Source organism: Panulirus ornatus, chromosome 32 (assembly GCF_036320965.1).
Source record: "Panulirus ornatus isolate Po-2019 chromosome 32, ASM3632096v1, whole genome shotgun sequence".
Classification (NCBI taxonomy): Eukaryota; Metazoa; Arthropoda; class Malacostraca; order Decapoda; family Palinuridae; genus Panulirus; species Panulirus ornatus.
The window spans coordinates 18,178,898-18,195,077 of NC_092255.1; the positions used below are offsets into that span (position 1 = coordinate 18,178,898).

General features: G+C 36.6%; 1 protein-coding gene across 1 annotated transcript in view; it reads left to right on the forward strand.

Annotated features, from left to right (window-relative positions):
- LOC139759086 (NPC intracellular cholesterol transporter 1 homolog 1b-like) overlaps window positions 1-14,546 on the forward strand; it is a 35,169-nt gene extending 20,623 nt beyond the window's left edge. The window contains exons 13-20 of the mRNA XM_071681034.1: window positions 920-1,073; window positions 2,529-2,687; window positions 3,334-3,476; window positions 3,741-3,843; window positions 4,995-5,170; window positions 5,924-6,049; window positions 9,612-9,752; window positions 14,151-14,546. Of these exons, the coding sequence (XP_071537135.1) occupies window positions 920-1,073; window positions 2,529-2,687; window positions 3,334-3,476; window positions 3,741-3,843; window positions 4,995-5,170; window positions 5,924-6,049; window positions 9,612-9,752; window positions 14,151-14,366 (1,218 nt within the window). The 3' untranslated portion in view covers window positions 14,367-14,546. The remainder of the gene's footprint in view (window positions 1-919; window positions 1,074-2,528; window positions 2,688-3,333; window positions 3,477-3,740; window positions 3,844-4,994; window positions 5,171-5,923; window positions 6,050-9,611; window positions 9,753-14,150) is intronic.
- Window positions 14,547-16,180: the final 1,634 nt, after the last annotated feature.

Sequence of the window (16,180 nt, forward strand, 5' to 3'; positions counted from 1 at the left end):
AACATCATGTGTAAGAATTTAGACTTTCAAAGGCAAGGGGTAGTGCAGTGAAGAGCCTATCCTGCACCCTTAAAATTATTTGTACTTTTTCTCACTTAAATCTCTTTTCATCTTCAATCAGATTTCCTTGGGTTTCATCATAACTTCCTCCTCCAACAGTATATCAGTTTCAGTATCTCCACTATTCATCACATCACTCTTTTCACCATCTACATCATTGTTCACTTGTCAAGTTTTTGTCACTTCAGTTACTTCCATCTTTTGACTACACATGTTACACAGCCCGGCAAGCTTCATTTTACTATTACATCCTTCCTATGTGGAGTCATACATGATTATCCCCACTACTTATACATGTAATTGTAAGGCTCATGTTTCTGTTGCCCTTTTATCAAATTTTACAAAATTAGTCTCCATTTGGTATGTGAACTTCTTTTTTTCAATCAGAGTGTCATAATTAAATTTTTTTGTCTGCCTTATCATAAAATGCATTATTGCTTTATATATTTGACGGCCAAGTTTTCACTATATTTTGCATTATAGATCTAATATCCTCAGCAAATTCAAACTTTCTGAGTTATACCTTCTTATCAAGCTCATTACCTCCTTCTTGATAGTTGATTTTCCAAGCAACATAATACTGTCTGTTTAGCTGTAATAATGATTAGTGATCATTTTCCAACAGTACCTCAGTTTTTTCCATTCATGCTCAAGTATTGAAAAAGTAATTGTTTTTGTCACTGCAAATAAATCTTAGTAAATAGCTCCAAAAAAAAAATTCTGTTCAGATATTCAATGAAATGATGGTTGCCAAATAATACATAAAAAAGCTTATATAAGTGAGAATATGAAAATCAAGTGAAATCCCCAGACTGACTAAACTATGCTGTACAAGATGGTAAGGCATGTTTTTCAACAGGTGGTAGTGCTCTTAATGACAGCAGGCCTGTTGGCAACAAGTATTTGGGGAGTGACTAATCTACACCAGGAATTCAACCCTGTGTGGTTCATTCCACAGTCTTCTTATCTGTTCCAGTTCTTGTTCCGTGCCCAAAAGTATTATCCTGAAGCAGGTGGGTCTTTTTTGTGTTGTACAGTAATTTAGTGATTCTTTTTTCATCTAAATGCCTTTCCCACTTTAGTAAGGTAGTATAAGAGGTAAACTAAAAGTGGCCTCATTTACGCACATAAAATCTCAGGGTGTTACGTATGCATGTATGTATGTACATTTCTGATGCCTGTTCCCTCCTGGAACTCCCTCTTAAGGGTGGCCATTGTGATAGTCTCCATAACTAATGAACTTCAGTACCACTTCCCATCCTCTAGTATCTCACCCTCAACAGGGGGGGAAGAACAGTATATCGAAACATTAGGTAGAAAATCAGGCAGGAGCATTAGGTGGAAGTAGTCATTTGGAACATTGTGCTAGAATTGCCCTCTGCCAATGGCTATTATGTACAGAATAGCACATCAAAATTAGAGACAAGCCCCACAGACTACTTCATGGTTTTACCTTAACTGACTCACATACCTAGTTAAGTTCAGCCCACTGACAAATCAAACCTCCTTCACTCCACCCTTCCATCTCCTCCTTGCAACCTCCACTTTTGATACACAGATCCTCTTTGTCAGTTTCTCTTCACTCATACTCTCCATACAACAAATTTTTTTCAGCTAATCCTGGTTGACCATCTTAGTCACACTGTACTCACTGTTACTGGACTCTGCCTGTGGTTACACTATGAGCAAAAAGTGATTGGACATGGCTGGCTTCCTGAATGCTGCAGGAGCTCCATAGAAGGAGCCTCTAGAAAGAGATCCTACGTAATGCCAGGGCTCTTTCTTAGGAAGATATATGACCATTTCATATGCCTGAGTTTATCCTACTGATAGGAAAATGATCCCTACATATCACATCAATCCAATTAATTCTATCCAATGCATGCCTTCTGTCCTCCTGAATGTTCAGGTCCTGATATCCAAAGCCTGTTCCCAGTATTCTATCTCATTCTCTCCCTGCCCCTTGCTTCTACCATTTCTGATTTACAGTTCAGTATCTTTATATGTCTGAACCATTTCAGCACACTTTGTCTGGCACTCTCAATCAGACTGTGCTTACTACCAAAACTGTCTTTTCTGCTATCATTTCTTACAAGATAAACTTCCCTCACACACTATATATTGTCCTTAGGTATTTAATTTCTGGAATATCCACCCTCTTCTTTCAAAGATACAAAATTAGTTCATTTGAATTCCATATCCTCTATTTCTATTCTATATAATCTTGTCTGATACAAGATACCACATTACTCTCAGGCTTAACATTTACAATAAACTGAAAAATATCTTTATGACGGATCATATGTTAAACCTATATCACTTTTTCAGCCTTTAATATTGCAGATGTTGAGATAATGTGATTACACATTAAAACTTTCTCATGCATTTAGTTAAGATAATGTGATTAATCAAAACTTTCTCATGCATTTAGTTAAAGTATATACTAGTTAATGATACTAATCCTGCAGGAGAAAGAGGGATGGTGTACTTAGGAGCACTCAATTATTCTCAGGAGCTCCCTAAGATTGGCGAGTTGACAGAAACCATGAAAAGAAACAAATATATCTCCTCTGTAGATTCCTGGTATGACTTGATGGTTAACTACACCAAACTGGACACAGGTGAAGGTCAGTTCTTACATATGATTGTGAATCTGTTTTCTTTTAAACCAAATATCCATCCATAATACCCATTTAGTTATCCCCATACATCTCACTTTGCTTTAAGAACATCTTTAACATCTAATTCCTTCATTTGCATTTCTCATCTGGAGAATGACATTTGCAATAAAGAATGAAATAACTATACCATTACTATCATATTTCATACCTTGTCCTAAAAGAGTATGATAAATTTACTCTCTCCATCCTCAGATTACATATCCTACTCTACTATTCCTTCTCTTGTCTTCCAATGTATTACTACCTTCCAGCTCTCTCAGGTATTCTCACATCTAAGAAAAAAAATCTAATCATTGTTCTTTAACTTCTTTCTCCTTGCACTAATTTTTCAATAATAATTAATCATATAACTGAACTGTTTAAATTAACATCACTGGTTACTTACTTATTCTCCATTACATGATTGATATTTCTTCTGCACTTTTACTTCTCATTAGCCAAAAAAATTATGTCTACTTGAAATAATGTGAACAAACATCACCTATGAAAAGTTTAGTTCCAGTTGTGTATAGTAACCCAGTAAAATCATGTTATTATGCATCTGACACTCCATTATGAATTTCAAGCTTTAATTATATTCATCATTATGCAGAAATTGATGGGAAACCCATGAATGAGACCTTTTTCAGTAAAGCACTGTCAACTTTCCTCTTTTCACCAATGGGGTCTCCCTTCCAAAACTACTTCAGTTTCGATGGAAAACTTACCATGGCAAAGCCTGCCCCAACTGTGGTGGTAAGTCTGACCTTCACTTATTCGAGTTTCAATATCAATAAAACAGTAAACGCTCTCTTGGGACTAAGTTGTTTTGAATTCAGCACTATCTCCCAATAGCTTGATAATAAAGGTAATGTTCTTCCCTTTTCACACTCCTAATATCCCTTCTATAAAAAATATGTAAATGTGCAGTGACAAAGCAGAAGTTGGGTATAAGAATATCTTGTGTCAATATCATTTTTTATCATATGTCCTAAAGATGATCCATAAAATTTTCTACAGGCCAGTAGATTTGACTATCGTCACACAACACTGAATGGACGTGATGAGCAAATTGCTGCAATGGATCAGATGAAGGAAATGGTTAATGCAGCCAATTTTTCAGGTCTGTAAAAACTACCTTTTAATGACTGTAACTACACTGGGACATAGGGCAAAGGTCATAATGTTCATCATATCTGGGACATATGGCAAAGGTCCTAATGTTCACCATATCAAGGTCCTAATGTTCACCATATTAAGTCTTTTCCAAAAGATCAAAAGGGGAAAATTCAGCCTGAGGCCACAGTGGCCACCTTCTGTGATCCAGTTTTAGAAACATTAATCTTCCCATTATCAAGGCCTCAACAAATACATCATCAATATTTCTGAATATTACACACTGTGCCCAAGAGACTGAGCTGGGAAAATGACACAATTGTTATTAAAAGTGTCTTTTATATAATTCAGACACAGGAATACGCAGTTTGTCTATATGTATTTCTCACTCCAAAGGAGTCCATCAATTCCCTATTTCTGACAGGAAAGTAGCCTTGTAGCTACAAGACTCTCAGACTCTCATAAAAGGTATCCTGGGTTTATAATTAATTAATCAAAATTAGGATACGCCATTTGAATATTGCTTAAATCCTACTGATTAATATTTACTTTTTAACTTAAATTGGTTGTGTTACTAAAAAATTTGGAATTATGTATATATTGCTGAAAAAATTCAGGCTAACAATTCTTCTGCTTAATTGAATTTGAAATATCCAGAAATTGCCGCATTTATCATGAAGAGCATTCAAACAGTGAATTTTTCTAACAATCACAAAAAAGCCATTCCCTACATGTTAACAACCCTGCATCACTGCTTGAAAGTTCTGGTAGGATTTCACTTGTTTTCTAATTTATCACTTTGGTAAATAGTTGTCTTCTATATGTAAATGAAACAAAGGAAAGAAAACATGTCCAGGAGGTGGGGGTAATGCATGTAAAGAGAAGAGTAATAAAGGTATAAAGAGAACAAGAGATTAAAATTTGGCAGTCCATTACCTGGGAGTTCTAAAAATTTAGCTAAGTAACTTCAATATCACCATACGTCAGAAGGAAACTGGGGGAAAAAATGCAATATAAATCTAAGGCAGTGTTTCCAAAGTAATTCATTCTACTAGATAAGTTCAGTTCTCTTCTATCCTGTAAGTGACATATTGTACTGGAATATATATTTTCTATTCTTTGCATTACCAGTTATACTGAGTCACATATTTTTTTCAGACTTTGCTGCTCCAGTAGCTATGATGTACAGTAGCTGGGAAACAGACAAAGTTATTGCAATGGAACTCCTCAGAAACCTGAGCTTGGCTATGATTGCTGTGTTTACCATGACACTTTTGCTACTAGCAAATTTCATCAGCTCAATATATGTGCTAATTTGTGTTATATTTACTCTGGTAAGCTCAGATTACTTTTGCATATCATAGAGATCAGTATCATACTGTTAATTTCCTTCCATGGCATAAAACTGATATAGATTTTTACATGGATATTAATATAATTTTCCCTCTTTACTGCCGAGATTGTAAAGCAGCGCTGTATATCCAAAATACAATTTTTTTTTGTTTCCTATTACACTGCATTTCGGCAAATAATATTCATAGTGATAAGGGTCCTGATAGGCACCAGGTTAAGCCTACTGATGGAAATACTTTTATTTCCCTACAGAACAGGTACACTCGGCCTTGGTTATCCAAGGGATGGCTAGTGTGAGAGAAAGGTTTTGCCTTTTCTTTTACTCAAGGCTCTTTCTTTTGTCTATATTTGCATGAAGCACTCAACAGTAATTAGTGACTGCTACATTCCTATCATTTAATCTGTTACTTTTCCCATATACTTCCTGCTTCCATAGTCTTCTATTCTCTACATCTACTGAGTTATCCATCCTCTTTACATATATTCTTACTTTGCATGCAGAAAGCAAATTACTTATTTGTAATAAAGGTGAACACATGTAAAATATAATTTCCATAAATGTTAGTTCATGTTAGAACTGGTTAGTAACTACAATGCTTTGGGAAGATTCTTAAATAAACTACCATGCTCTAAACCTGAGAGGTTATGTTTATGAGATTAACAATAAATACAAGAAAGAAGAAATACCACAGAAATTACATGATTAAGTGTTATATTCAGTGTACTTTCTCTAGGTGGATGTGATGGCCTTGATGACCTGGTGGGAATTATCTATTGACTCAGTCTCCTGCATCAACCTGGTTCTCTGCACTGGCCTCTGTGTTGATTACTCAGTGCACATTGCTTTACACTACATGCAGGTAAACAGGATATTTTTGCATGTTCTCATACCATACAGTACTGATATTCTCTACATATCAGTAATATTTACTTTCTAGGGCCAATAAACATGTGCATATAAACAACACCTACGGATACTTCACCTCATGCAGTTGTAGTGTTCTTTGCAGAACAATGGCTTGTCTTTTTGTATTACATCATGGTAGATAAGAGTGCTATCAGTGGTGCACATGCTAAAACGTCTAGGAAACACCTCAGCATTATCAGAAAGCTGAAAAGCAATCAACATCATAGGCATGGGGAAAATAACATGCACCTCATGCATGCCCCATTTCTGACCAAGAGATATTCAGGTAACTCCAGAAACACCCATGAAATTACTTTTTTCTAGTTCAAAGAAGTCTTTGTGACTCTTTGAAAACCAGCCTCAAAGGTGGTGATCTACAAAACACATTATCATCACTGAACCAAGGTAAGTTTGCAGTAAACATTATTTTGTAAATTCCTTGTGCCCCTGAGAAAGATTAGGCTTAAAACAGACTGCCTTTCCCCATGTCTGTCCAGTAGAACAAGTTTTCCCTGTATATCACAGCCATATACATTATGTTCGCTCACTAATTTTCATATATCCTTTATATTTACAAGTACTTCTTTCATGAAAAGTAATGAGTCATCACTTAATTTGCATCAGAAGCTCATCCCAACTCTTCCTACAACCCCTCCTTGCTGTCTCTGCCACCTCTTGCCAGGGGCCCTATACAAGCATTCTATCACAGCCATTTATGTTACCTCACTTTTTTGAACATTTGTGCATCTCTTTCATTTCATGAGGGAAGCAAAAATTTTGAAGAACTTTTTTTGTTCAAATTGTGAACAACTTTCTATATGTCACCCAGCATTTATAGGTTAACAAGATCACCAGGGTGCACATGGAGCTCTCCTTATGTACACAGTGGTCTATGTGACTAGATAGTGGGTTCAGATCAAGTGGTGTCAAAAAGGTTAAGCTAGCAGATACTCTATTATGCCACTTAAGCCTAAAACCTTCCAAGTCAGTTATAATCTCCAGACTTATAACGCCATGAAAAGGAGACAACCCTGAATGACACTAGACAACCGAAAGAAAGTATAAAACCTCAACCAAGATGCCATAGAAGACAAGCTTTCCTATGTAAGTACTCACTTTTTTTATATGGAAAGCTTGGTCAAGAGTGATCAAGGTATACAATAAGATACATGGGCTGAAATAGATCAAACCTGCCCACCATGACTTAGGGCATTAATCCTCATTCAAGACTGAGCTTGGGAGCATCTTGTCTACTGAAACATCAGTCAAAGTCATTCAAAAAAGAACCTTAAAAGCAGCAGCTTGACTGACTGAGGTTCAACCCTAGGAAGCAAACCCTCGGGTGGGAATCAGTACTGCTATTTTGGGACAACACCATTTTGGTATCTACCTGTTTATTTCCCCTGTAAAGAGCCATTACACTTAGAGCTTCTATAGAAGTAAAAAAAAATTGTAAATGGAATGGGGGTGGGAGAAAGGTAAACACTAGACCTATGCAGAGACTGGAGAAAGTGAAATGTGATGGTTATAAGCTGGAAGGGTATGTATGTAGTAAGTGACCTACATGTCTCAAGTAGGTATAAAAAATGGAGGTATGTTCTCAGCAGTGTTTATGAACCTTCATATCTAAAGCCCCATCTAAGTTAAACAAGTATAACTGTCCATGTCAGGATGGAAGAAGGTGGCAGCCACATCCAGCATGGAGAACCTTTGGTGTGTTCGAAATATAATGTAGTAGGTCTTAACCAACGATCTGGAGAGATAATATCATTGCTGAGTGGGGTTTATTGATTGTCGAAAAGTAGACCTGGCCTAAGTTATGCTGTTAACTACCTAGTGGGTGATTACCAGTAAGATAGGGAGTACCTACATATGAGAACCTGCAATGAAATTTTGCAAGAAAGGCACGGTTAGTACATGGTACTCATATCTTGCTTGTTGAAAGATGCCATTTGTTTTAATTGCAAATTTACAGTCAGGAACAGACTTCAGCATAAATCCAAATATTCTTTCAAAATGTTTTTGTAATCAATATATGTTTTTAAGCTCTCCTGGAACTGCACCAAAAAGTTTCTTGGCTAGACATTCGTGTCTTTCTGTTCAATATCTCAAAAGCAGGTTCCTAGGAATACCTCCTCGTTTGATAGTTCTGCATCTTCCTCACTGAGATGCTCTTAGATCTAAAACATTATTATTTATACCATCTATTTGCCACTATGCATAAGTTATCTTGTAGTTCTCTTTTCTTCTCTCCAGACTGTATAGTTCAAGCTCTTTCAGGTTCTTATGATAGTTCATGTGCCCCAGTCCTCCAACTTTACTTATGAAGTGTTTGTGTATTCTTTCTAGTTTGTAGATTTTCATTTCTTGATCCGGTTGCTGCACAATACAGTAATAGTCTATTCTACTTCTTATATTCACATTGAATAGTTTCATTATTATCATACAACTCTTCATTTGGCTTGAAAGCACTACTTTATCAGTAAACTCCTTTATATCAAGCTTTGCACTTAACAGTAACTTCAAAGTCTTTGCTCACTATTCTTTCCCTGTAATACCTTTGCATGAAGGCACTAATGCACTTAATCACTCCAAAACATATTTGTCTTCATGAAATTCCATATAGTTCTTATCTACCCATTTATATATATTAGCAAGGCCTGTTTATAGTTTCTCTTGATTTTCTTCATTACCCAGTTTTACTTACTCTTGTGTCAATTCCAGAACATTTGGTTATGCTGTTTCTAGCAACCTTACTCATACATCCTGATTTAAGTGGATATTGCAGCTTAAGCTGTCTGTTTTTGGTACACTTGAAAGAACATCATCAGACATAGTTCCAGTTGCCACTATCCTGATTTTTCTGTTGGTTGAAAACTCATTAATCCACATTCCTAGTTTGCCTTTAGATGTTTTGTTTTTCTAGTACCACTCCATAATTCATTCTGTGAAATGCTTTTGAAAAGTATAAAAAAACGTTTTTTCTTTTCCACTGTGTAAAGTTTCATAAAGTGTTATTGTAGTGCATTAGCATTTGTGTTTGTGCACTTTTACTTGGTATAAATCCATGATTTTTTTTTTTTCTTTTTTCTTTTTTTTTTTTCCAAAAGAAGAAACAGAGAAAGGGGCCAGGTGAGGATATTCCCTCAAAGGCCCAGTCCTCATCCTCTGTTCGTAACGCTACCTCGCTAATGCGGGAAATGGCGATTAGTATAAAAAAAAAAAAAAAAAAAATCCATGATATCTTTCACTGATAAAATAGTCTCTGATAAGATACTTAATTATATATTTCTTTATTACTATTTCAAATATTTTGATTACATGATGGACCAGTGTACATTGTTTTGGAATTAGCTTGTTTTAATGGTTTCAAACTCATACAGATTTAAGGTATCTCATGGCTCTAGGAACAAACTGACCATGGAGAAAAATTATGTCCTAAAATCTATCTCTTTTAATATAGGGGAAGATATGAAACAGTGTTCATCCTTTAACCACAAGTATATTCCAAACAGGTAAAAGGAACAAGAGATTATCGAGTTCGTCTGACAGTACGAGGCATGGGTCCTGCAGTGATTAATGGTGCTTTTTCAACATTCCTTGCTTTTATCCTTCTTGCCAACTCTGATTCTCATGTCTTTCAATCTTTTTTCAAGGTAAGCTTATAATCTTTTCTTTTTGTTGATACAAGAGCCATCATATGTTTGTTATAGCATATGGCACAACATAAGGATAAGATGATTTGATATCTGCAGTGTTGGAGATAAAAAGGATGTATGGAAAATATACTAAACTATGCAAATGTAATAAGAGAGTATTCACTATAAAGGAAATGATGCAATGGAATAAGAAAGTGAAAAGTGTAATTGCAAAAAAATATGACAAATCAATTAGTGTTAAAACACCAATAAAGCAGCAAGGAAAAACTCCAAAGCATTGTAAGGAATATTCAGAGCAAAGTAGATAATAATTTGGGGAGAAAAGTGAGTGTAGAAATCATAAAAGCTAAGTTTAAGAAGGGATAACACAGTATGGGAGAAGACAAAAAGTGTGGATGGTAAACTGCCATCAAAGCCACTTGGTATGTATATGAAATGGAAAGAATGTTTTACAGGGTTAGAGAATATATGAGCTGCAGGGATAGCTAAAGCATCTTTACTTGGTCTGACAAGTGGCAGGAGAAAATACTCAAAGTAAGGAGTGTGACATAAAAGTGAAACATGTTACAGCACTTGAAGTGGACCCAACATTTGGACTGAGACTGAGGAATGTGGGTGATGTAATGCAAAACTTTTTTCAAGCAAGGAGTATGCCTGAAGCTACTACAAGAATAAGGTGGAGGAACAGTGAAAATATGTTGCTGAGAGGAGGCATGATTGGAAAAGAATGTCTCGAATGGTCCAAGAATAAAGCTGCAGGGAAGACTTTCAATATGGATGCCACAGAGTGGATGTTGGTCTAGCTTATACTACCAATTCTAAAATTTCCCTGTGCCTATAACTAACCAAACACTTCAAATACACAGGAGAGTGCTATTCAAGGAAATGTATGAATTATTTCATTTCTACCACACAACACATTGGACTTTTAAGCAAAAATTAAAATAGTAAAGAGAAGTATTATAAGCCATTTACATGGTGCCAGATAGACAGTTAAACATTAGAGGCCACTAAAGTCTTCAAATCTTACATTACTGCTATTTCATCTGAGTGTGAAACCAGCAGCCAAGCATATGATCCTTTTTTAACACAACTCCTTGTGTTTGGAGATTCTGGATATCCATGTAAAAGTCTCTGGCAAAACCTTTAAGCATCTAGTGTAACACTTAGTACAGCATACCATATATAAAAATCAAGAAAGGGGCATACTCAATTAATTGGTGAATGCATTTTACAAAAATACTTCATTTTTCTACAGGATTTTTCTATTCATCTATCTATTAATTTTGCTTTGTCGCTGTCTCCCGTGTTAGTGAGGTAGCGCAAGGAAACAGACAAAAGAATGGCCTAACCCACTCACAAACACATATATACATACACGTCCACACAAGCAAATATATATACCTATACATCTCAATGTATACATATATATACACACACAGACATATACATATATACACGTGTACATAATTCATACTGTGCCTTTATTCATTCCCATCGCCACCCCACCACACATGAAATTACAACCCCCTCCCCCAAATGTGCACGAGGTAGCACTAGGAAAAGACAACAAAGGCCACTGTTGTTCACACTGTCTCTAGCTGTCATGTAATAATGCACCGAAACCACAGCTCCCTTTCCACATCCAGGCCCCACAGAACTTTCCATGGTTTACCCCAGACGCTTCACATGCCCTGGTTCAATCCAGTGACAGCACGTCGACCCCGGTATACCACACCGTTCCAATTCACTCTATTCCTTGCACGCCTTTCACCCTCCTGCATGTTCAGGCCCCGATCAATCAAAATCTTTTTCACTCCATCTTTCCACCTCCAATTTGGTCTACCACTTCTCCTCGTTCCCTCCACCTCTGACACATACATCCTCTTGGTCAATCTTTCCTCTCCATGTGCCCAAACCATTTCAAAACACCCTCTTCTGCTCTCTCAACCACACTCTTTTTATTACCACACATCTCTCTTACCCTATTATTACTTACTTGATCAAACCACCTCACACCACATATTGTCCTCAAACATCTCATTTCCAGCACATCCACCCTCCTGCGCACAACTCTATCTATAGCCCACACCTCGCAACCATACAACATTGTTGGAACCACTATTCCTCGACTTCCACACATTCTTCAACGCTCCCAGAACTTTCGCCCCCTCCCCAACCCTATGATTCACTTCTGCTTCCATGGTTCCATACGCTGCCAAATCCACTCCCAGATATCTAAAACACTTCACTTCCTCCAGTTTTTCTCCAATCAACCTTACCTCCCTTCTACGGTATTAACTACTGTTAAAGCTCATTATTATAGTCAATTATTAAGAATAAGAAAAATCTGGAATATTAAATTTTTCCATAAAATAACACTGGAAAACACTCTTGTAACTGGTATATTCTCGTACCTGTCATTGCCTACATCTAGTAGGTGCTGAATAACAAAGCTTTTCTACTGTAATGCCAAAGGCCAAGCAGGACTGACAGAGCTGTCTTAACTGGGATGTGCAAAGCTGGTCATTTTCACCAAATGGCACTGAACCTTGGTTTAACTATCAAACAGCCACATATAATTTCATAGGATGCTCCATACCCACTACAGCTCATCCTGTAATTTAGGCTTCCAGTTAGAAAACTATTCATACAAAATCATTTCATAAGTACAAAAATGGAACAAATGAGTGAGGAAAGGTTGACAAATAGGATATATGTATCAGTCAGAGGTGGAGGGAACAAGGAGAAGTGGGAGACCAAACTGAAGGTGGAAGGATGAAGTGAAAAAGATTTTGAGTGATCGGGGCCTGAACATGAAGGAGGGTGAAATGCGTGCAAGGAATAGAGTAAATTGGAATGATGTGGTACACAGGGGTCGACATGCTGTGTATGTATATGTATGTGTGTATATATTATGTACATGTATATGTTCATGTATGTATATATGTGTATGTGAGTGAATGGTCTTTTTCATCTGTTTCCTGGCACAACCTTGTTGAAGTGGGAAACAGCAATCAAGTACAATAATAACAAAATACAGTGTTGTGTGTTGAGTAATGAGAAAGTTCAAATAAAGGTTGGAGAATTTTGATGATTGTTAAAGGGAAATGTCAGAGCCTAAACTGATGAATAAATGTATAAACGTAAGAGCTGAAGAAAAATAAGGCCGAGAGAACAAAATGGAATTTTTGGAGTATTGAGCAGGGACAGCAGACACAAATATATTACCAAAATGCACAATTAAAATATGAGAGAATATGATAAACATAGCTAGAAATACATCTAATTGTCAGAAAGATCTTTCAGTGATGTGGTAAAACACAGTATGATTTCTTTCATCAGCATCTTGCTGTATACCTTACCTCTTGCATTTAGTTAGTAAATACATACCAGTGCATGACCTATCATCACCTTCTCTTCTTCAATCTACATGGGATGGAACAAATCCACACAATCAAGCAATACTGTGCTGAAACAGGATCCTGAACCCTAACCCCAAAGGCTAGTGAAGGGCAGGAACACCTGGTTTCCAGAAGCAGACTTATGACTTGCTACACTGTCATAAAAGAGAAGACAGAGAATACAAAACTGATGAACAATGAAAAAAACAGAGATATGAAAATATCTGTCTTGAAGGCTCAAAATAAGAAAGAAAATGCTTGATGGAAACCCAGATGTTACCATAGTGTAACTTTGTTAAAGTGGAACTGTGTAAGAGAAAATACAGTAGTTTTATTTCATGTCTGCTTGCACTTCCCTTGAAAAAAATGGTTGACAGTTTAACTAAAGCAAGCAGAAAAATTCTGTGACCAACTATTTATTAAATCCAAGATCATTATTTTTTTAAGGTGATGAGTTATCTTCACCTACGACGAAAATCCAAAGAAAATCATGTTACTACAGCCAATGGTGATATTTTTGTTTGAACTTTATTACATAAGTAGATGGTTCTCTAGTTTTATGAAAATCAATCACATGATTTCCACTTTGTCTATTTCACCACCATCACCTTTGATGACATCAATAAGGAATCATTTCTTTTACCTGTCAGCTGAGTTGTGTCCTTATAAATTCTATATTAGAAAAAGTGGTTGCCCCTTCCTCCTCTGTGTCTAAGAGATCATTATCAGTAAAATAATCAAATATCTTATATTTTTCAAGTATTTGAACTGGAGATGTCACCAAGGAAGCACACTGCAGAAAGACAATTCATGATTTTCTAATAAACATACTGATCCCTTAAACTAAAATAGAATCTTCATAATGGAGGAGGCACTTTAGAGTTAAACAGGTTTAGAATTTAAAATTATAATATCTTTCATCTCCTAATAATAATGTTCTCAGAGTTAAATATCACTCAATAAGTTAAAATATGATTTTCTAAATCCACAGATATTCTTTGGAGTGTTCGTGTTTGGTGTGTTCCATGGACTGCTGTTTCTTCCAGTCTTACTCAGCCTGATTGGACCAGCTCCATACGACACAGATAATCATGCTATCCCTGAGCATGACGACAATGGCAACGATTCAAATGACTCGGCAGTACATTCGAAGAGCATCGAGATTGATGGCCGAACATACACACAGATGCCTCACACAACATTATGAATAACTTTACTCAGTACATCTAATCCTTCCTTGAACAAAGAAATGCTTTCATTTTCTTTAGATATCTATACTTTTATCAAACAATATTAGGTTAATATTTGCAGATTGCAGTGATGATTACTGTACTTGAAATACTTACTAATGTGACAATTATAAACAACAAAGGGTGTTTTTTCTATATGGTTTAGTTTACATAACCTTTTTTCCAAAACAGTTCATTACATCTATCTAATACCTATTAATACCATGCTGTAGGAGATAGACAATTAACTATGTTTCTGGATTTGAGCTCCAGCTTTGTGATGCCTTAACCCTACAAAGCTGACCTTGATGGGAATGGATAATGGACCATCAATGAAGAAAAGCCTTACAGCATGAGTGCATCAGCTCCAGCCTCTGGGACTAAAATTACCATATTTCATGTGGGATGGCAGTGTTCTTAATACCCAGCTAAATGAAAAACAAAGATAACTTTTTTTGTGAAATATGGAAATCATTTTGACATCTAAAACCATCCAAATGTAACCTGTGTATTCATATGGAAAGAACTAAACTTGCGGTGATCTATTAGGGTGGGGGAGGGGGCGAAAATTTTGGGAGCCTTGAAAAATGTGTGGAAGTCGAGAACATTATCTCGGAAAGCAAAAATGGGTATGTTTGAGGGAATAGTGGTTCCAACAATGCTGTATGGTTGCGAGGCGTGGGCTATGGATAGAGATGTGCGCAGGAGGATGGATGTGCTGGAAATGAGATGTTTGAGGACAATGTGTGGTGTGAGGTGGTTTGATCGAGTAAGTAACGTAAGGGTAAGAGAGATGTGTGGAAATAAAAAGAGCGTGGTTGAGAGAGCAGAAGAGGGTGTTTTGAAATGGTTTGGGCACATGGAGAGAATGAGTGAGGAGAGACTGACCAAGAGGATATATGTGTCGGAGGTGGAGGGAACGAGGAGAAGAGGGAGACCAAATTGGAGGTGGAAAGATGGAGTGAAAAAGATTTTGTGTGATCGGGGCCTGAACATGCAGGAGGGTGAAAGGAGGGCAAGGAATAGAGTGAATTGGAGTCATGTGGTATACAGGGGTTGACGTGCTGTCAGTGGATTGAAGCAAGGCATGTGAAGCGTCTGGGGTAAACCATGGAAAGCTGTGTAGGTATGTATATTTGTGTGTGTGGACGTGTGTATGTACATGTGTATGGGGGGGGGGGGTTGGGCCATTTCTTTCGTCTGTTTCCTTGCGCTACCTCGCAAACGCGGGAGACAGCGACAAAGTATAAAAAAAAAAAAAAAAAAAAAAAAAAAAAAAAAAGTTGTATTTTGCATATCACAATTAACAGAAAAGTCTCTAACTCGGATTACCTCATTTTAGAAAGCCCTGAATCTTGGATTCTTGCCAGCCTGAATATCTGCATTCTAAAATGAACTTCAAATAATGGCAGACATTTCTTGTGGCACATACTATGCATTGCCTCATATCTCTCCCTTACAACCACAACCATAAACAGTCTGTGTATGCTTGCATAAGTCCTTTGAGCTTGCACTTGTAATGACATATTCACTGTCCTTCTACTTTGTGGTCACCATCTTTTGCATTCTGCAGTCATGTGAGAAGAATCTCCTCTAGACATATCAACAAAGATGATATCAAAGAAATTTCAAACATTGAAAACTGGGAAAAAACAAGGCAATCAGAGTAGACTGGAGCTGGAGGTAGAAAAGTTATAAAAAAACATGTTACTAGCATCTTGATCCACTACAACTTTTAACACAATATGAAATATATGTGCAAGTTAATCTTGATTATGTTAATAAACGTTCA